At 34.4% G+C, this 22,393-nt stretch overlaps 1 protein-coding gene across 1 annotated transcript; it reads right to left on the reverse strand.

Moving 5' to 3' along the window:
- Positions 1-14,750: 14,750 nt before the first annotated feature.
- On the reverse strand, positions 14,751-17,538 carry LOC116137961 (terpene synthase 10-like). The gene is made up of 7 exons (XM_031423657.1): positions 17,302-17,538; positions 16,931-17,195; positions 16,384-16,762; positions 16,003-16,224; positions 15,757-15,895; positions 15,401-15,649; positions 14,751-15,137 (listed from the first exon to the last, which is right to left on the reverse strand). The coding sequence occupies exons 1-7, from the start codon at positions 17,536-17,538 to the stop codon at positions 14,823-14,825; spliced, it is 1,806 nt and encodes a 601-aa protein (XP_031279517.1). The 3' UTR covers positions 14,751-14,822.
- Between the last annotated feature and the right edge of the window lie 4,855 nt (positions 17,539-22,393).

Below are 22,393 nucleotides of genomic sequence, written 5' to 3' on the forward strand. Positions count from 1 at the left end.
TTTATAATCAAAGTGGTCAATATTATTCCATAGAACCAATTGAAACGTTTTTTTTATTTATTCTTATTAATCTAACTATCATTTCTTTAGTAAATTAATGAAGATTGGAAGTACGATGGACTGGTAATCAACAAGAATTCTTAACAGCAAAATGAATAATATATGCACATTGAAATGAAGACTGGAAGTACCATGCACATTAAAACCAAGGAAGGTACCCCTCACCAATGTCAAATTAAAGGACCAGAACATCAAATTATTCGAGGAAAAAAAAAAATCATTTACGCATTTTAAATTGAATAAATAAGAAGTATCCCATTCCCAGTTCACATTAAGAAACGATTCTTAAGAAATGAATATTTATCACTATTCACTAGTGATTAAACAGTTTGAAGAAAATCACTATTTTAGAAGCTGTTGGGATATTGTTTGGTAGCGGGCTGGACTATTCGTCCACAACAGATGAGTTGGGTTTTAAAAATCAGTAATGTTAAGTTCACAACACAATCTCACAACTTCGGACCTGTTAGCTCATCATTGGTCAGGCGAGACCTATACATGCAGACGACTCATTTTACGAGTTAACCAATAACAAGTTGTCACGTCGAAAGTTGTGAGAGAATGTTGTGAGATTAGGTTGTAGACCTAGTATTACTATTTAAAAATTAGAAATCTCAATTCTAGAAGACTAGAACTATGCCACATAATAATAATAATAACAACAACAACAACAACAACAATAATAAAAGTATAGTTATTAACACGCACTAATAGATTAAATAAACCTCATTTCTTAAAATTTCAAAGTTTTAAAATAAATTTTTTTTTTTCTTATGGCCTCCCGTAAACTCCATAAATATCCTTCATCCCATTTTTTATTTATTTTAAAAGAGTTAATATTTCATTCCCTTCACATATGCTATAAACATTTCCAATTGTTATTTCTAAAATAAAACTTTACACAATTGAATTGGCAGTTAGGAAAAATAGAAGCTAAAAACAATCCTCACAAATAAACCCAAGATCATAATATGGCAGTTAGGAAAAATAGAAGCTAAAAACAATCCTCACAAATAAACCCAAGATCATAATAATAAATTTATATGCGAAGCAAATAAAATTTTACAATTTTGCATTGTTTGTAACTTGATATATCACATTCCAAATCGTCTTCCTCCATTAAACTATCTTTTTTTCCAAGAATGATTCAAATAGCATAATAAAAATAAGGGTTTATAAGATAATAGTGGGCTGTCAAAACCATTTGTAAAAAATAGGAAGCTAAAGTTAATTTTAATAATTTAATACATGAATGGATTTGATTTGTAAAAAATAGGAAGTTAAAGTTAATTTTAATAATTTAATATATGAATGAATTTGTCTTTATAAAATTTATTAAAAAGTGGAGTATCTTTAATCTATTAATGGGTGCCAATAGAACTGTTAGTAAAAGGTCATTTGTGTAATTGCAGTTTTTTGTTTCAAAGTGGTGTCGTTTTGGTCACTGTTTATCTTTACTAAAGTTCAGTTTAGCTCAGCTCTCTAACTTTACTCTTTAACGTTACTAAAAGTTCAGAGCAGCTCTCTTTCTCTTAATATAAAAGAGAAGCTAATCTCTTGTACAAGTTGTTAATCAAATTTACCAGATTTGCAGTTTTTCTTCAAAGTTCTCTTTACTCTTTCTTTCTTCTTTCTTTGAAACTTTTATGGTATCAGAGCCTAAGACAAACGTCTATGGCTGAGATTCCTGGAAAATTCCAATCCTCCAATAACATGGAGAAATTGATTAGCAATTCCACTGGTTTCCACTCTTCTGTCTTTTCATCAAGTCTCCAAGTGATTAGTCCGAAATTGACAAGGGACAATTACAGAGACAACTATCAATTTTGATCTCAAGTATTATCTGTTGTAGGAGCTCATGAACTCGAGGAACACTTGACCGGTCTTGATCCTTGTCCCGAACCTCTGATTGTCTCCGATGGAGAGTCCTCATCTGATTTGAGTGTGAATAGTTCGAAGGAAACCCTAGCCAGAGAGAAGATCAATCCAGCTTACATTGCTTGGAAGAAAATAGATAAGTTCCTTGTTACATGGCTTTTAGCTTCAATTTCAGAGTGTATATTCAGAAATGTTTCTAAATGTAAATCTGCTACTGAGATTTGGTTTGCATTAGAACATGAATTCTTAACTGAATCTAAAGCTAAAGCTCTACACTTGAAGAACTTGATTCAAAATACACAAAAAGGAAATCTTAGTGTTAGTGATTACATTAAGAAAATGAGAAGTATTGCTGAGAGCTTGTTGGCCAGTGGTCACATAATCACAAACGATGAATTGCTTCAACATGTATTAGATGGTTTAGGTCCAGAGTTTGATGCTGCTGTTGTTAATCTGACTTCCAGAATTGAGTCAAAATTTGACTCAATCACTCTACAGGAAGCTCAGTACCTATTACAGAAGTATGAGATGAGATTAGAGAAGTTCAACTCTCCTGATTTTCCACTAAGTTCAGCACATGTTGCCTCACTAAACACCTCCACTAATAAATCCTTTTCTGTCACTATAGGGACAATATCATCTAGTTTCCCTATCTCATCGTCATACACAAATCAGTTACCAACACCTTTACCACAAACCTCACAACTTCCTTGTTATACTTCTCCTGCTAGTTTTCCCAATCCACCTCATCCTCACTATAGTTCACCTGAACAGGTAAACTTATTTGGTCAGTATGGTCCTTTTTCTGCTTATCGACCACTTGGCTTTAACATAATGAACAGAGGCAGAGGTCCAGTAAACAATAGAGGCAAACCAGTCTGTCATGTTTGCAGCAAAATAGGTCATACTGCAGTACAGTGCTACCATCGTTACAACTCAACTTACAATGGAGTTCCACCTCACCAACTTAGCTCACCCAATCACCAATTTGGTTCTGATCCTGTTTTTCCCCAGTACCACAACAAACCTTCCAATAACTTTCAACCATCTCATCCAACAACTAACCCCTATAGATTGAATTTACCAAATTTTTCTCAACACACCCATCCTTCGTCACAGTTTAATCAGTCCTCACAGTCCAACCTATAAAACTCACCACATTTTCCCCAACAACAGCCAACACTCACTGTTCCTAGCCAACAATTTAACTCACCAAACCAAGCCTACTACACTACACATTCATCTCCTTTTCCTCAGACCTCTACTCTCACACCCATGACCATTAACTCAACAACTCCACCTGATCCAGCTTGGTACATGGATTCAGGTGCTACTAACCATGTTACCTCAGATCTTAACCAGCTTGCTATCAGTAGGAGCTATGATGGGAGTGATCAGTTGCAAGTAGGCAGTGATGAGTCCTTAAATATATCTCATGTTGGTTTCTCTCTTTTACCTAGTTCTCTTCAATCTAAATGCATTTTCTTAAAAAATGTTTTGTGTGTGCCTAGGATAACCAAAAATCTTCTTAGTATCTCTAAACTTACTCAAGATAATAGTGTTGTTGTTGAATTTGACTCTAACTGTTGCACTGTTAAGGACAAGGCTACCAGGGCAGTGCTTCTGCAGGGAGGACTTAAAGCAGGCCTATATCAGTTGCAGGTTCTTGCCAGTCAATCATTTACTCCGGAGTTTACTCATTCTCAGCTTAAGTCTTCTGTTTCCTTAGTTCCCAAATCATTTGTTACTTCCCTGAGTGATAAGTCTGTCAATTTAGAGGCTTGTAAAAATAACAAAATTGAGTTGCAAGTCACTGCTGTTGGTAATAAGTCTGTCAACTTAGGTACTGTTGATTATCAGTCTAATTTACCTGAACAGAATCCATGTAACTCTTCACTATTGAAGTCTATCAATTCTAATGACATGGTTGTTGATTCTGGTACTTGTAAGAAGAATTTACATGATATGAATAAAAGAAATGTATTTGCTAATTCTTATTCTGCATCTGCCAATTCTACTAATTCTTGTTCTGCATCTGCCAATTTTACTAATTCTTGTTCTGCATCTACTGATTCTAATGCTGAAAATTGTCATTTGCATTCTATTGATAGACATCATTTGCATTCTACTCATTCAACCATACAGTCATCTAATTCTGGTTCAGTTTCTCAAAGCACACAGTCATTTAGTTCTAGTTCAGTTTTCAAGAGTTCACAACCCACTGAGTTCTTCAATTCTGATTATTTCATCACACCTGAAATTAGTGTTGACACTGCTACATCTCACACACAACCCATTTCCTCATCCGAAAGCTTACCATTGAGTACACAACTCACCACTAATACCTCCAACTCCACTAATCTGCATACTCAAACTACTGCTCTACCAAAAATGGAGCACTTAAACTCACACTCAACAAATTTAGATCATATCCATGGCTTAATATCTCACACACCTTCAAATTTTCAAGTCACCAATACTAAGGATAATTCTTTAATACTTTGGCACAATAGACTTGGTCGTCCCCATGCAGAAGTCTTACACAAAATTCTGGTTAAGTTACTTGAAACCTCAACCAAGGCTAATTTCAACTCTTCATTAGGTTTTTGTGATGCTTGCAAAATGGGCAAAATACACAGAAATTTTTTTCCTATTTCCCATAATAGAGCAACTCAACCACTTGAAATAATTCATAGTGATATTTGGGGTCCAGCCCCTGTCACTTCCTTAGAAGGCTATAAATACTATATACACTTCATTGATGATTATAGTAGATATACATGGATGTTTCCTTTAAGAACTAAGGCTGAAGTTCACTCTGTTTTTATTAAGTTCCATCATTTGGTTGAAAGACAATTCAATTATAAGTTGAAATGTTTACAATCTGATCAGGGAGCTAAATACAAGGGTTTAATTCCTTACCTAACCAATTCTGACATACTTTTTAGGCACTCTTGTGCTTATGTTCATCAACAAAATGGTAGGAGTGAAAGAAAACATAGACATATTGCCGAAACTGGCCTTACCCTTCTTGCACATGCATTCATGCCTTTACATTTTTGGTGGTTAGCCTTTGAGTCTACTGTATTTCTCATAAATAGACTACCTATATCAGTTCTGAATTTTATCTCTCCATATCAAACTTTGTTTTGTCATGAGCCTCTTTACTCAACTCTTAAAGTCTTTGGGTGTGCTTGTTTTCCATACTTGAGAGATTTTCAAAAACACAAGTTTAGTTTTCACTCCTCCAAGTGTGTTTTTGTGGGATATAGTCTTGTTCACAAGGGTTATAAATGTCTCAATTCTGATGGTAGAATTTTTATTACACCTAGTGTTTAATTTAATGAAACAGATTTTCCATTTGCTTTTGGTTTCAGTTCTAATGTGTCCAAGCCTTCCACTTCTCAAAATCATCAAAATTCTCAGCATCTTCCAGTTCTTCAGGTCTTAATCCTTTAGTCTCCAGTTTTCCTTTTGTTTCAATTCCATCAGTAACTGATAACAGGCCATAAGTTGCTCCTGCAGAGGACTGCCCTCTACCAAATCCTTCTTCAGTAGTTGGTAAGTCATCTTCTTCTCTTTTACTTCATCCTTTAAGTACTTCATCTCCTTGTTCCAATACATCCTTACATCATTCTAATCCTAGCACATCATTATGCATGCCCACTACATCCTCTTCAACTCTATTAAATTGTCCTTTAGTTGTTGATCTCACCTCTTTTTCTCCATTGACATACAAAGGTCAAACACAAATGAGTTCATATAGCTGTCCACTTGCATCTAGCTGTCCACTTGTTATTGACTTGCACTCATCATAGTTTCCTACTGAAAAACACCCACTGCATATCTCTTCCACCAATACATATCCCATGCAAACTAGAGCCAAGACAGCCTCCCAACAAGCCCTTAGTACTTCAATTTTTCCTCAATTTATTAATCCTAAACCTACAGCCTCCCAAAACACTAATACTCTTCAGCCACCATCTCAACATACCACTACCTTTATCATTTCAAAACTTGCTTCTTCACCACCTGTTCATTCATAACCAAACACAGTAACAGAAGTACTAGCTCATCCTGACTGGAATAAGGCAATGCAGGAAGAGTTTAATGCTTTAATGGCTAATGACACTTGGGTATTAGTTCCTAAAACATCAGATATGAATATTGTTGGCAACAAATGGGTCTTTAGAACCAAGTTTCATGCTGATGGAAGTTTACAAATATATAAGGCTAGATTAGTAGCCAAAGGTTTCCAACAAACTCCAGGATTGGATTACTTTGAAACCTTCAGCCCTGCTATCAAACCCTCAACTATCCGTATTATCTTTTCCCTTGCTGTCTCCAAAGGATGGGATATACAGCAAATTGATATCAATAATGCCTTCCTCAATGGCATTCTAAGTAAAACAGTTTTTATGAAACAACCTGAAGTTTTTGAGAGTTTTCAGTATCCCTTTCATGTGTGTAAGCTTAAAAAGGCTCTTTATGGTCTTAAACAAGCCCCAAGGGCCTAGTTTGACAAACTTAAGCAAGCCTTGCTGGACAGAAAATTTGTGAACTCGATTTCTGACTCAAGTTTGTTCATCTACAAGGATAACTCTCAGGTTTTGTATGTCCTTATTTATGTGGATGACATACTTGTTACTGGTTCAAACACATCATCAATTCAGCAACTTATTGAAGGGTTGAATCATCAGTTTGCATTAAAAAGTCTTGGATCAGTTTCTTATTTCTTGGGATTGGAAGCAACAAGAAATTCAGAAGGGCTTCACCTAAAACAAACTAAATATATCACTGATCTTCTTGTTAAAACAAAAATGCAGGATGCTTATTCTTGTCCAACACCTATGGCTATTGGAAACAAGTTGTTTATAGGTGATAGTGAGTTATTTTCGGATCCTAGTCTCTATAGAAGCACTATCGGAGCCTTACAATATTTGACTTTAACTCGGCCGGACATAAGCTTTATAGTAAATAAGCTTAGTCAATATCTTCAAGCACCTTCTGAACTTCAGTGGCAGGCATGTAAAAGAGTGCTAAGATACATCAAAGGCACTCAGTTTCATGGGTTACAATTCAGACCAACTGCTTCTATAAGTATAGAGTGCTATGCCGATGCTGATTGGGGAAGTAACTTAGATGACCGAAGATCCACAAGTAGGTACTATGTTTTCTTAGGTCCCAATCTGATTCAATGGAGTTCTTGGAAGCAAAAAGTGGTGGCTTTATCCTCAACAGAAGCTAAGTACCATGCACTTGCACACACAGCTACTAAACTAGCTTGGCTGGACAGCTTGTTTTCTGAGTTGGGAGTTATCTTGAGCTCTTCACCAGTAATCTGGTGTGATAACATCAGTGCTGGAGCATTGCCAGCCAATCCTGTTTTTCATGCACGCACAAAGCATATTGAGATTGATGCTCATTACATAAGGGATCAAGTGCTAGCTAAGAAACTTTCAGTGCAATATGTGCCTTCAAAGCTTTAGATTGCTGACATTTTAACCAAGCCATTATCTACTGCTCAGTTTCAACAATTGAAAATGAAATTGAATGTGACAGAGATAAATATGGTCAGATCAGTAGAAGAAAGAAAGAATTAACTGCAGTATGTTAGGCTTCAGAGTTGGCAGTTTAGGAGTTTTGTTGTTTGTTCAGAGTTGGTTGATTGGTGAATGCAGAATTAGTTTTTGTTGAAGGGTTGTTTGATTGGTGAATGCAGAATTATTTTCTGTTGAAGGGTTGTTTGATTGGTGAATGCAGAATTTGTTTGATTGGTGAATGCAGAATTAGTTTCTGTTGAAGGGTTGTTTGATTGGTGAATGCAGAATTATTTTCTGTTGAAGGGTTATTTGATTGGTGAATGCAGAATTTGTTTGATTGGTGAATGCAGAATTAGTTTCTGTTGAAGGGTTGTTTGATTGGTGAATGCAGAATTATTTTCTGTTGAAGGGTTATTTGATTGGTGAATGCAGAATTTGTTTGATTGGTGAATGCAGAATTATTTTCTGTTGAAGTGTTGTTTGATTGGTGAATGCAGAATTATTTACTGATTGAAGGGTTGTTTGATTGGCGAATGCAGAATTATTTTCTGCTTGCTATTGAATCGTTGATTGACTGTTGTTGAGGGGTTAATTGACTGATTGAATGCAGCATTGTTTGGTTGTAGAATTGCAGATTTGTTTGCACAAATTGAAGAACTGATTGTTGTTGAAATGCAGAATTATCTGCACAAGAAGTTGCACAACTGATTGTTGTTGAAATATGGTTGATTGAATGTTGTTGACGGGTTAATTGACTGATTGAATGCAGCATTGTTTGGTTGTAGAAATGCAAAATTATCTGCACAACAAGTTGCAGAACTGATTGTTGTTGAAGTGCAGAATCATCTACACAAAGTGCAGAATTAGCACAAATTGCTGTTGAAATGCAGAATTTTTTTGTCTTTTATTGATGAAATGCAGAATTGTTTGGAGAATTGCAGAATCTGCTTGCTGTCCAGAAGAATTGAAATGCAGAAATTTTTGTTAAAATCTTTTATTGGTGAAATGCAGAATTGTTTGGAGAATTGTAGAATTGCAGAATTGCAGAATCTGCTTGCTGTCCAGAAGTTTTTGCTGTTTAGAATTGTTTTGCAACTGTCCAGAATTTTTTTTTGCAAGAGCTGAGATTAATCCAAGAAGAGATAGTATGAATTGAGGGGGAATGTTAGCCACAAAATGATCAAAATTAGTTGTTTTGAAAAGGGATAGTATGGCTTAAGGGGGAATGTTAGTAAAAGGTCATTTGTGTAATTGCAGTGTTTTGTTTCAAAGTGGTGTCGTTTTGGTCACTGTTTATCTTTACTAAAGTTCAGTTTAGCTCAGCTCTCTAACTTTACTCTTTAACATTACTAAAAGTTCAGAACAGCTCTCTTTCTCTTAATATAAAAGAGAAGTTGATCTCTTGTACAAGTTGTTAATCAAATTTACCAGATTTGCAGTTTTTCTTCAAAGTTCTCTTTACTCTTTCTTTCTTTCTTTCTTTGAAACTTTTAAGAACCACTCAAAAAAATAAAAAATAAAAAACTCATTATTATAATGATCCACCAATATCAGGCATCAACCTAACTTCTTCCTACAGCCTTTCAACTTGTTTGAATAATGATTGTCCCTACACAAAAGATGTTTTGTAAGCTAATATCAAGAAAGAATCCTAAATCTTCAATAATTATATATAGTTGTAGGTACCTTACCTACGCTACTTCCACAACTGCCAAACAATAATAAAATTTAATGACAAAATTATACCACATAATTACAATTAGGAGATTGAAAATAATCGTAACCCCAAGGGAGGATGATAAAATAAATTGTCTGATTGCTTGATAGTGGTTTGATCAAACATTTTGGTGCTGCAATAACAGCGACATTGCTGGATGATCCAGCTCATAATTAGATGCGACTTTCAGGCGGCAATCTGTTAAGTGAATGCATTATTTGAAAAGAGTTGATGATTAAAAGTGCCACTCCAAAAGATTTTTCAAAAGTTTAATGGTGATGATTCCCCACTTTCTCATAAAACTAAAATTTAAGACTTTTCCAGTTTTGGCTAGCAAGTGTCATTTGGAAGGTTTCTATCACTAAAAAATAAAACAAAGAGTTTAGATGCATGCATGAATCAATGGGTGTAGGACTGACGGTTTAAGGTAATAGGGTTGCGTCTCTGCTGCAAGCTATAACATTTTGATAGGGTTGCATCTCTGCTACAAGCTATTACTTTTTAACTGATGGTAAATGAAAGTTTTAAACCCTTTAATGTTAGATTAAACCTTAATGCAAAATTAAGATTATTTGTTCACGTTGTACTTAATGAGTTGCTAAACTAATGATTAAACATATAAACCATTCAAGACATAAAATAAAACACACAACTCAATTTTACATGATTCGGCAACATGCCTACATCCATGGGATCAAGTCCAGAAGAAGTTAATCCACTATGAAATAATTATGTATTCAATTACAAAGACAAGAATAAGTATCAGTTGTAAACACTCCCTGTTTGGACAACACTTCAATCTTCGCTCTTTGGTTGAACCTCAAATCTTCATAGTCTAGTTTTTCCTCGACGGGACCACTAGGTCGCACTTGAGCTTCTCTCAAGTTTCAACAATGACGAATTACTTCAGCAACAGCAGCTCGAACATGTCCAAATCTGGAACAACATTCCAGAATCAACTCATGTAGTAAGAGATAAAACACGGTAATTCAAAGCCTACCAAAGCATATCGGAAACCTACAAAAACTAAACAACCTCAAAGAAAATATTCAGAGAATAATTGATGTAAATAATATGGCTTCCTTAAAAAAAGTCACAATAATAAAATGATTATTTATACTTGAGTGACTTTGAAAGGATAAACAAGAAATCAAACATGTTTAGGAAATGATTCTTGAGATCCTAGACTCCTTTGTAGGAAAGAATTTTTTAGTCTATAATCTCCTTATAAGAAAAGAATTCTTAAAATCATAATCTTCTTTTAGGAAAAGGATTCTTGAAATCATAATTAAATAAAATCTTTCTTAGCTCATATAATATATAATGTCTACAAAACATCTTTCCACAACTAGAAATATAATCATATTTAATTAAGACAAATGCAATATGCATAAATAAGTTGACAAAACCAAAATACTTACAGTAAACATTTGATCCTAGCAAGTGGCATCAGAGTCGGTTAGAAGGTTGAGTCCCTTGAAGAGCTTCCCCTTGCAGTGACTACTCCTTACCCAAGCCCATTTATGCTAGACTATTCTCTTGCAGGGAGAAGACTATGAAACTCTTAAGCCCAACCCATTTAGCAATCATATATGGGTTTGATGATGCTGCACCAATTCAAGCTTATACTTCATTATGCAATGCCGATGTTTGCTTTTTCCAATGGTCAATATATTTGCATTACATGATGTTTCCGAGATTTAAAAGAATCAATGTATAGCATGATGTTTCCAAGATTTAATATTTGACTATTATTAATTTTTATTTCTAATGTTTCTTATTTATGCATTTTGAATACCTGCCGATATGTTGTAGCCATGTTGTCTTAAGAGACTAAATTCAAGAGCTACGGCATATAAACTTTTCTGTTTTTGGTTTTTGGTATATATGCCATTCAGAATGCTCTTAATTTCATCCTCAAAAGTGATATGATATTCCAAGTCTTTGCAAATCATCAACGAGCTCTAGTTGATGTAAACGATCAACCACAGTGTCTAGCATCAGCCTCGCATCTTTTTTCAGCTCTTTCACTCGCTTGACACATGATTCTCCCTACATGATTAAACTTTTGTTAGGCAATCGCAGTAATTAATTTCATACTACTATAACATTAAAAGTTAGAGTAAACGACATGGTGACACTCCAAGATTAGCGAAATCCCAAGTTTCCACCCCTAGTTTCATTTATTCCAGATTTTCACTCTTAAATTAATAGAAAATCATATAATGTAACGGTCAAATGGTAAAATAGTCATCCAAACTGCATTAAATCTGAAATAAAAATATAATTTTAAAATAACCCTCTACATCTCAAACTTGTCACAAGCACCCCTGACCTCCCTTGTGGCTGCCGAAAAAATCTAGATCTAGCTAGATTCTAGCGCCGTTGGACATCATCGTCACCACCACTAGCTTCCCCCACTCATTCCCGGCAAAACCCATCCATCCCCTAGCCTTGTCCACCTCCATTTTGGCTAGATCTGAGCTATTTCTGGCGCCGTTGGACATCACTGCCACTGCCACTATCTTCCCCCACTCATCCTCGACAAAACCCGTCCATCCCCCAGCTCGTTGCCTCCATTTTGGCTGAATCTAAGCAGTTTTCCCTCCCAAACAATTGTCGAAAAAATAAAGATATATTAGGGTTAAAATGTAATTTATTAATTTATTTGAGCAGTTTGGTAATAACACTCTTTGTATAGTACCAAAATAAAATTAATAATGATCTTAATTTAAGAGTGGGAATCTGGAATAAATGAAACCAAAGGTGGAAACTTGGGATTTCGCTAATCTTTGGGTGGGAACATGTTGTTTACTCTAAAATTATTAAGCAAATCATAGCAAAATTGCAAACTAATAATAAGATTTAACACTGTTTAAACCACTATGCAGAAAATAAAATAAAAATAATATAATTAGAATCCATGCATATTTATGCACACTGTTTAAACCAAAATGCAGAAATTAATGTATTGGGTTTGTGGAACAAAGAGCAAGGATGGTGCAAGCATATAAAGCTTAGAAACTATTGTTTATGCACTAATACTAATGCATCTCTACTGAAACTTCTCCATAGTCATAATAGTGAGATCAAACTAATTTATTATTATAAGGAGATTATAACTTAATAGAGGTATAGTTCCAAAAATTATTGTTTTGATTTCTTATTTTATAATTCACGTTTTAATAATATGTATTATGATTTCAATTCATTATTTTAGTAGTCATTGATGCAATTACACAAGAAGAAAAATAAATAATCATGGGGATGATAGTACGGAAATATAAAAAGTTTTATACTAAGAAGCTCTAAACATACTTGAGAAGTTAAAAAAAAATTGGCTTCAATAAGAAGGTGTCCATGTTAGTGACTTATTACATACTCAAAAATTAAAAAATATGATAACAAATTATTTTCTCAGATAACTTTACATGAATATTTTATTTTATAATATTTAAATCATTTTACAAGCTGACACGAGTTATCACGTCGATCGAGATTATAAAAAAAATTTGGTGTGAAGAGATTATAGATGTATGATGTATCGTTGCATTGTTATTAAGAGAACCGATAAACAAAAATAAAACAATATGTCTGCCTTTATTTCAGTCTCTCTCTACTTTACATATATATGTCTGGGGTTTGCCTTTATTGATGGAGTAATGCTACCCTTACTCACTCCCCCTACTCACTTTTCTTACTCACTTTTGTAAATATAAAGCATAGTATGGGTACCATAAGCATAGTACGGGTATCATATGTCATTTTAACAAAGGTGAGTCAGAGAAGTGAGTAAGGGGAGTGAGTAAGGCTTGCATTTTTCTTATTGATGTAAAGTGCTCATTATTAGAGAGAGGAACCGAAGAAATTAGATTACGTGGGTCTTGAAAAAACAAAAACAAAAACATATTATTCCCTAAAACAAACAGATTTTCAGATGACCTAATTAACTTAATAAATATACGATTAATAGCCAGATTAATCCGGTTAAAGCATTATATATAATAATTTTCAAAACCAAACTCATATTATGAGATAACAATTTTCAAAGTTATTCATTAGTTGAGAATCGGTTTGACAGGAAGATTAAAACTTTGCGAACTGATAATGGCGGTGAGTTTTGCTCTAGTAAGTTTGAACAATTTTGTGTGACACATAGAATTGCAAGGTAGAGAACTACACCTTACACGCCTTAGCAGAATGGAGTGGCTGAACGTCTCAATCGGTCACTGTTAGAGAAGGCTAGGTGTATGTTGAAAATGATAGATTTGGGGTCTCAATTTTGGGTTGAAGCTACTGCAATGGCTTGTTATTTGAAGAACTGGTCTCTCACCTCTTCTGTTAAAGACATGACGCCGTATGAAACTTTGTATTGTAAGAAGCCTAATCTGTCTTTTATTCGAGTTTTTGGTTGTGATGTGTATGTGCATGTGCCAAAAGAGACGAGAAACAAGCTTGACAGTAAATTTGAGAAATGCAAGTTTGTGGGGTTCAAGGAATGGCATCAAGGGGTACAAGTTGTGGAATCCTATGAGTAGAAGCATTATCTACAGCAGAGATGTTATTTTTAGAGAGGTAAAACAACTTGTGGGAGCTCCTGAAGATCTTGAACAGCCAAAGAAAGTCCAGTTTTACGTGACAGGTGACACCTAATGTTGCTACAGAGACTGATAATGTAAAGCCTATAGAATCTGATCATGAAGATAAATTTGATAGTGTGGCTAATGAGGGTTCCGTGGATGGTTCAGAGGAAGATTCTGATGATGATGTTGTAATGTTGCCAACTTTGAGAAGATCTACAAGAGTTAGAAAGGCACCAGTTCGTTTGTAGGATCAGTTGCATCTTCATTCTTCATTTCAATTGGGGATATTTTCTTTCTTAGTTGCGTAGAGTTCGAAACTTTGAATCGCATTCACATCTTCAATCTCCTGCATCTGCACCCTTCAAATTCCATTTTCAATCTTCTTCTTCACTCTACTAAAGTCTAAAGAAGATTTAAATCGATCCTAGTTTAACTTCACTGGCAAAACGGTACTTCTTCACTCTAAACTGTACTTCGTTGAGTTGCAAATTGATTCTCTTTTCCTTTTTTGGTTTTGTAGTTGTATTATTGTATAGGATGAAGAATAATTTGGGATTAATAGTGCTCTATTTGATGCTTTGTAGAAGAATATTGTATGATATATCCCATTCTTCTTAAGAATATTTAGTGGGCTGCCTAACTTTGGACATGTTTTAAGAGGATGTATATGATTTATGTCAATGACATATTTAATGGGCTACCTAACTTTGGACATATATTAAGGGGATATCTATGATTCAATTTTATTGTGTCTAACATTTTAGTGTACTGCTTACAATATAGGAATTTATAACTAATGTGAGATAGACTATTTCAATATTGGCTCTGTCGTCAGAACATGAGCCTTTTTTCGACACCCAACAATGTTAGAACATACATTTTAGGATGCAACAATGTCATAATAGTCATTTTATAGGTAGAATTATTACTACGCCAGGCCTCTCGCATAGTTAAAAATAAGGAATATGGAAAAAAGAAAGCAATACATTTTTATTCTCTTACGTTAAAAATAAAAGACGAAGAAAGTTATCTCAACTTTCATCATTTCTTGTAACCATCTCCATTCATTAATGGAATGGGATCAAAAAATAATGACATTATGCGATCTTTAAACGACTCTTCAATAGCATGCCCATCTCCATATTGGTACACACATTGAGCTGTCCTGCCTAGGTTCATCGCAGCTGTAACAAAAGTTTCTGGAAAATAAGGGTTTCCAAGCCGATCTCTGTTCATCTTCATCCATGTTGCAGCAATCATTTTCTGTATGTGTTCACGAGCCTCTTCTTCAGATGCTCCAGTTTCATGCATGTAACAGTTGATAGATTTAGGAGTATCCCCTCTTGCTATCTCGTACTGAATTTGAAAAAAAATAAAACATAGAAGCAAATATTTTATCAAATAATCAAGAAGCTGTGAAAATATTTTATAATCAATTAGAGTTTATTAACTCCTCTCCAAATCTAAGCTTTTTTACTTAAAGGACAAATTTATGATTGATAGTTACAAAAAAGATATTTAATAAACAAATAACCTTTAATAATAAATAGATTAATATGGGAGCTCATGTCAAAAAAGTATCCTATTTTAAAAAAGAAAAGAATATATATAAAGCTTACAGATGACGTCCCCATGTCGTTTGCAAGTCGTAAAATGATTGATGACCACTTAATTATATCGCTATATTCTTCGAAGTATTTCATGGGCTCCTTTGGTAATGGATTTGTACTTGAAAAATATGTATGAATTAGTATCACAGGTGCTGATATAGAATTCCATGCATTGTCCATGTATTCTTTGAGGGTTGGGGTGTAACCATTCTTATACCACTTTGCCTCCAATAAATAGGCTTTGGATAAATCTGTCCACTGAAAAAATTTATAATGATATCAATCATAATGAATCACACATAAATCTACAACATTAAAAAATCATATTCATAATATATTCTGCATAAATAGATTGAATTAATTACCGATTTCTTTAGATAGGGAATGATGTCAACTGCGTGTTCTTTGACAACATCAAAACCCGATTCGTTGACGAAATTGTAGAGAGCAAGAAAAAATATCTTCATAAAGTGTGGAAGTTGTTCAATTTTGTTGACATCCCATCTAAATAACAACACAAATTATAAATAAAAATTCTATGTTGGGAATAGCTATGTACGAAATTAAATAACTATTTGTATCGATCGAAACTTGCATGGCCAGCCACAAACCTGTCAATGGCTTCGGTTAAGATTTCAAGTTCGTCCAAAGTGCCATAAACATCATACACATCATCCATAGACGTAATCAAAGCATTGACGATTGCACACACAATCCTACAGTATCCATACTGAGGTTCGGAAGTTGTCCCCGTAGCCCAAAAGAAACATATCATCCAGCTATCCCGTGCAAAACTACTAAATTGATCTCCAAGACCCATCTTCTTCCACTTCCTTTATATGAAAAAGAACATCATCATGTGTACAATATATACAAGAAGTTCCAATGATTTTTAGTTTATTAATTGCTTTTATATTTGTGTTGTAGGTTCATGTTTAGATATTAAATCAACAACTTTACCCGCTTTTAATTAGGTATAGCTAGCCTCTTACCTTGATGTAGACTTCATATCCTCTTGGTGCGTTGCTTGAACCATGTTAAAATCAAGTTTAGCAAGCTCAAGCACGATACTGTTCATGTCAGGTCTTGTCTCATATACATCTATGAACCACCTTGCCTCCAATCTTGGCATCCTCCAATACCGCGGAAGCTCCAACTCATGGCTCACTACAGTGGAAAGATATTGATCTTTGTTTTCTTTCACATATTCCTTGAGGTAGGAGGTTGTGAAATTTCTAACATCATCAAAGATGGCATTCTCTCCTTCTTTCAAAAGAAATGCGGCGTCATACATAGATAAAATTCCTCTGCAATCATCTTTGAGGCATGGCCTGAAGTTTCCTTTCTCATCCCTGAAATTGTCGAAAATTTCTGGAAAAAGGATGAAAGAATGAAGTGAAATGAATTACTTTTTCCATCATGTTGCACTGTAAATGAATTTCATGTATCCAATATATTTTATATTATTTGATAGAAAAATTGTGTATAAATGAATCCAAATGCAAATTTTTGAGTATGTTATAGATATTTATTATGTACCTGTAGGTATATCATAGCCATGTTGTCTTAAAAGTCTGAATTCAAGAGTTGCTGCATGTAAACTTTCTTCTCTTTGCTTATAATTGCTGGAATTATTGTTGTGTATCTTATTTAGGATTCTCTTTATTTCATCCTGAAAGTGATAAGATACTCCAAGTCTTTCCAAGTCATCGATCAGCTCTAGTTGATTTAAAGGATCCACCGAATTAAGCATCAACCTAACTTCTTCCTTAAGCTTTTCAACCCGTTTGGCAAACGGTTCTCCCTGCATATTTCCGAACAAATTAATTTTAATAACTTATAGATACAGATGCGAACCAGATGCTTCTATAAGTATAAGCAATAAAATTTAATTGACAACAGAAATATACCACATAGTTACTGGTGAGTGATTGAACATAATCATGGGACCAAATGGAAGGTGGGTAATTGGCTGATCGTCTAACAATGGTTTCATCGGATGTTTTGGTTGCAGCTATGCATTTGAGTACTGATCTACCAGCTCGACCAACGATGTTGCTGGATGATCCAACTAAGGAGCTGCTTAAAGGCGGTAATCTTTTAAAAGTTAATGAAGGCGGTGAAGTAACCTGACAATAAAGAGCCATTTTAATTTAGGAAGGTTTTATGGTCAAGTGTTGGATGGAATGACTTGTATGAGGTTGTAGTTGCACTTCCAATGCCTCACTTTATTTATACACATTTTGCGTTACAGTCAAATCAAGTACTAGGCAATCATTAATAACGAATAAAAAAAGAATATGACTTTAATGAAAGCTAACTAACACTTTCCAACGGAACGATATGACATATCAAAACCTCGCCCCCACCTCATCTATATTGCCAACTCTAGGACTTAGAAGTCATTGATTTTACTATCCTATGATAAGCCACATATACTTGCGTAGTAACTAAATCCTAAACGTCTCTCTAACCTACATAGTGAAGTAATATGTTTGTCTTTCAAAATATGAACTTGTAATTATAGGTTTCACAATATTAAACAAACTTACTCATGTTAGAATTTGAAGTGGACCTGACTCTTCATCCAATAAGACCTTGTTGAATGAGAGGATTACCCCCTCTTATAACCCAATAGGCTTGAGCGTGCCTAGTCGATGTGGGACTCTAACACTCTCCCTCACGGTCAAGGCCATATGTTGGGTCATGCTTGTTATGGAAGGTAGTTGCTGACTTTAACTCTTCACCTGCTAGTCAAACGCTCGACTCAACTGAACTTGGGCTCTGATACCATGATAGAATTTGAGGTGGACTTGACTCCTTACCCAATAAGACCTTGTTGAATGGGAGGATTACCCCCTCTTATAACCCAATAGGCTTGAGCGTGCCTAGTCGATGTGGGATTCTAACAACCCATAGCTTAGAAAAAATTTGAATTGGTGAGAAGTATCAAAGTTCACGTTTAATAAATGGCAGCTTAAAATAGTTGTTTCCCAGAGATTTTTAATAATAATTCATTTACTTATTTATCATGCATGCTTTGGTTTTGTTGACTTTTCAGCTGTAACACATTCATCAATTTGAATCCTTTTAACGAGGGTAAAATCCTTACACAAGTAATAGTGTTAAGTTCTCTAACAAACGGTTTCATGTAAATTAATAAGTTAAAAAACTATTAAACCTTCAAAACTACTCATAATCAAAGTATTCATTATTATTCCATATAACCAATTGAAACGATCTTTTTTATTAATCTAAATATCTTTTCTTTAGTAAATCAATGAAGATTGGAAGTACCATGGACTGTTAATAAAAAAGAGTTCTTAATAGCTAAATGAATTATATATGCACATTGAAATGAAGATTGGAAGTACCATGCACATTCAAACCAAGGAAGGTCCCCCTCACCAAACGTCAAACTAAAGGACCAAAACATCAAATTAATCATAAAACAGAAAATCATTTATGCATTTTAAATTGAATGAATGAGAAGTATCCAAGTTTCTTAAGAAATGAAGATTTAAACGGTTTGAAGGAAATCCGTTAGGATTTTGGATTCGGATGAGTTCAGAAGGTCGAAGAGTGGAAATTAAGGAAAACTATTAAACCTTCTAAACTAATTATAATCAAAGTACTCAATATTATTCCATATAATCAATTGAAACGATCTTTTTTTATTAATCTAAATATCATTTCTTTAGTAAATTAATAAAGAGTGGAAGTACCATGAACTGGCAATCAAAAGGAGTTCTTAACGTTTAAAAGAATTATATATGCACACTGAAATTATAAGTATGATGCTTTAGGCTTACTTTCTTTAAGTGAACCAAATTAATCAAGGAATGTGGAAATCTGTGTGTTCTAGAAAAAAGCAAATAATTTATGCATTTTAAGTCAATCATCTATGATATAGCCCCAACTGTATCATATTTACTGGCAATCAAGACACGAGCAAAAGAAAAATAAGACTCATCAAATCATTTATGCATTTTAAGTCAATCATCTATGAGCCTGAGTTTGAAAATTTATATCCCTTGTGACGCAAACTATAGCAACAAATAAGTTGTTAGAGGTATGACTTAAAAAATTCATGTAACATGTTGCCGCCCAATAATTCAATTGAATTATTATTATATTGAGACTGTATTTGGACATTTGTGTAGTGCGATAATTAAACAAAACAAAAGTTTATGAATCAGATTAATCTTAATATGACAGGACATATTGTTGGGGATTGGTTAAACTACTTTAGTTTTTTATTACCCATTTTAAAGTGCAGCAGAATATTTACCAAGTAGATTAAGACATTTCCAGTTTTTAACCACATCAAACACAAGTGCAGAAAGTAAAGAACACAACCATATACATGGTTTGACTAAATCTACTTTTAGCCTATATTCATGGGACCTTGTCCAGATCCAAGCAATCCATTAAGTTAAAAATACATTACAAGATAACGTTCAAAGTTGATCTAAGTTACAGTAAAAAGAACTTCATGTTTAACTTCATACTTAGCATCACACTCTGAATCTTTAACGTGTAGCAACTTCTTCGGATCTTTTTCACACTGGGAGTACACCTGAGAACAGCTTGTGAAACACCAAGCATCAATCAATGACGCCACGCACCAGCCTTATCAAAGGAATCACGTTCCAAAAGCCATCAAGTCTATGTTTGATATGGTGAGGTTTTGACACAAAATGGAAAATGAACCTTGAACCTTAAGAGAAAGAATACTCTAAGAAATTCAGAGTAAGAATGAAATAAAAATCAAAAGATTAGACTCATTCATGCAAGAAAAGTATTATATCATGAAAGGTTTCTTGCTGAACAATATAGTGTCATGTCAGCCAACAAGGGGCTGAACCATGTTTGTCCAAATAAGGAAAATATTCCTTCTTTTTGTTTGGACCACAAAATAAATTGGGAAAGATAACTTTATTCCCTAGTGAGAAACTAAAGAACTGAAAAAGAAAAGAGAGAAGACAAAATGCTAGGAGTAAACCCAGCTTCAACGATAAACAGAAGAGTAAAGTTATTCTTCTCAAAAATGACGTCGTTGCTTCTTTTGTGGAGTTGCAGTTTTAAAAAACTGCCCTCTGTTCAATCTGGCTAACATTCCCCCTCAGACTAGACTACGGTTGCTGAATACTTCAACATTTTTACTGAATTGCCTTCTAGACTTCAGTTTGTTGTCTTCAGACATTTTCTGCACTTCTTGTTTTTTCTCAAAAAATAACATCACACTACTAGATTCTACTAACATCCAGCATTAGCATTTCCAACTAACATCTAGCAGATCTTACTAAAATCATCACATTCAACACTTCTCATTCAACACTTCAACTTCTTCACATTCTACACTTTTTTAAATTCACCATCACACTACTAAATTCTTCACATTTTGCACTTTTTAAAATTCATTTCAACACTTCAACTTCTTCACATTTTGCACTTTTTAAATTCACCATCACACTACTAAATTCTACTAACATCCAGCATTAGCATTTCCTACTAACATCCAGCAGATCTTACTAAATTCATCACATTCAACACTTCTCATTCAACACTTCAACTTTTTCACATTCTGCACTTTTTAAATTCACCATCATAGTACTAAATTCTTCACATTCTGCACTTTTTAAATTTATTTCAACGCTTCAACTTCTTCACATTCTGCACTTTTTAAATTCACCATCACACTACTAAATTCTACTAACATCCAGCATTAGCATTTCCTACTAACAGCCAACAGGTCTTACTAAATTCGTCACATTCAACACTTCAACTTCTTCACACTCACACTCTGCACTCATCACCCCACAGTTATCACTACAGAGCACCAACATGCACATTATTATACTTCAACCAACACTTCAATTCAATACTTATTTCTAGTACTCACATCCTCATACCACAAACATCAATTCAATACTGCAAACAACATTTCGAACAACAAGAAAACAATAGTCATATCAACATACTACAAACACAAACTCAAAAGCAGCAAACCATCAGTGGCTCAAACACAACACTTCTTTTGATGCTTCTGCATATAGTTAGCAGCATTCATATATATCAACATACCACAAACACCATCTCAAAACAGCAACACAATGGAAGTTTAACACACAGCAGATTTTCTGATGCTTCTGCATACAATGTTAGCAAAATGTTACACTGCATTAGAGATTTAAGATGATCCTGAAATACTGTCAACTGTAACCTTTGAATATGGGATCTCAACAACACATAGTTTGTGTTTCAAATCCTGGAACTGACTAATGGAAAGTGCTTTTTTCAGAATATCAGCAATTTGAAGCTTGGTGGGAACATATTGCACAATAACCTTTTTTGCAAGAACTTGGTCACGTATATAGTGAGTATCAATCTCAATATGTTTTGTTCTTGCATGAAAAACTGCATTTGATGCCAAAGCTCCAACACTCACATTGTCACACCAAATGACAGGACAAGTGTTTAAAGACACCCATATTTCAGTAAATAAACTGTCCAACTAGGCCAATTCAGTTGCTGTTTGGGCTAGGGCTCTGTATTCAGCCTCTGTAGATGATAATGCCACTACTTTTTGCTTACAAGAACTCCATTGAACCAGATTAGGACCTAGGTACACATAATATACACTAGTGGATTGTCGATCATCTAAATTACCTCGCCAATCTGCATCGGTATAGCACTAAACACTAAGGGAGGCTGTTGGTCTAAATAGCAGACCATGGAATTGAGTACCTTTAAGATACCTTAGGACTCTCTTACACGCCTGCCATTGGAGCTCAGTAGGAGCCTAAAGATACTGACTAAGTTTGTTTACTGTAAAATTGATATCAGGCCTGGTTAAGGTGACATATTGTAGAGCTCCAATAATGCTTCTATAGAGGCTGAGGTCTTTAAATAACTCACTATTTGCTGCAAATAATTTGGTTCCTGCTGCCATGGGAGTAGGACAGGCATGTGCCTCTTGCATCTTAATTTTGACAAGCA

This window comes from Pistacia vera, unplaced genomic scaffold (assembly GCF_008641045.1).
Source record: "Pistacia vera cultivar Batoury unplaced genomic scaffold, PisVer_v2 Contig338, whole genome shotgun sequence".
Classification (NCBI taxonomy): domain Eukaryota; kingdom Viridiplantae; phylum Streptophyta; class Magnoliopsida; order Sapindales; family Anacardiaceae; genus Pistacia; species Pistacia vera.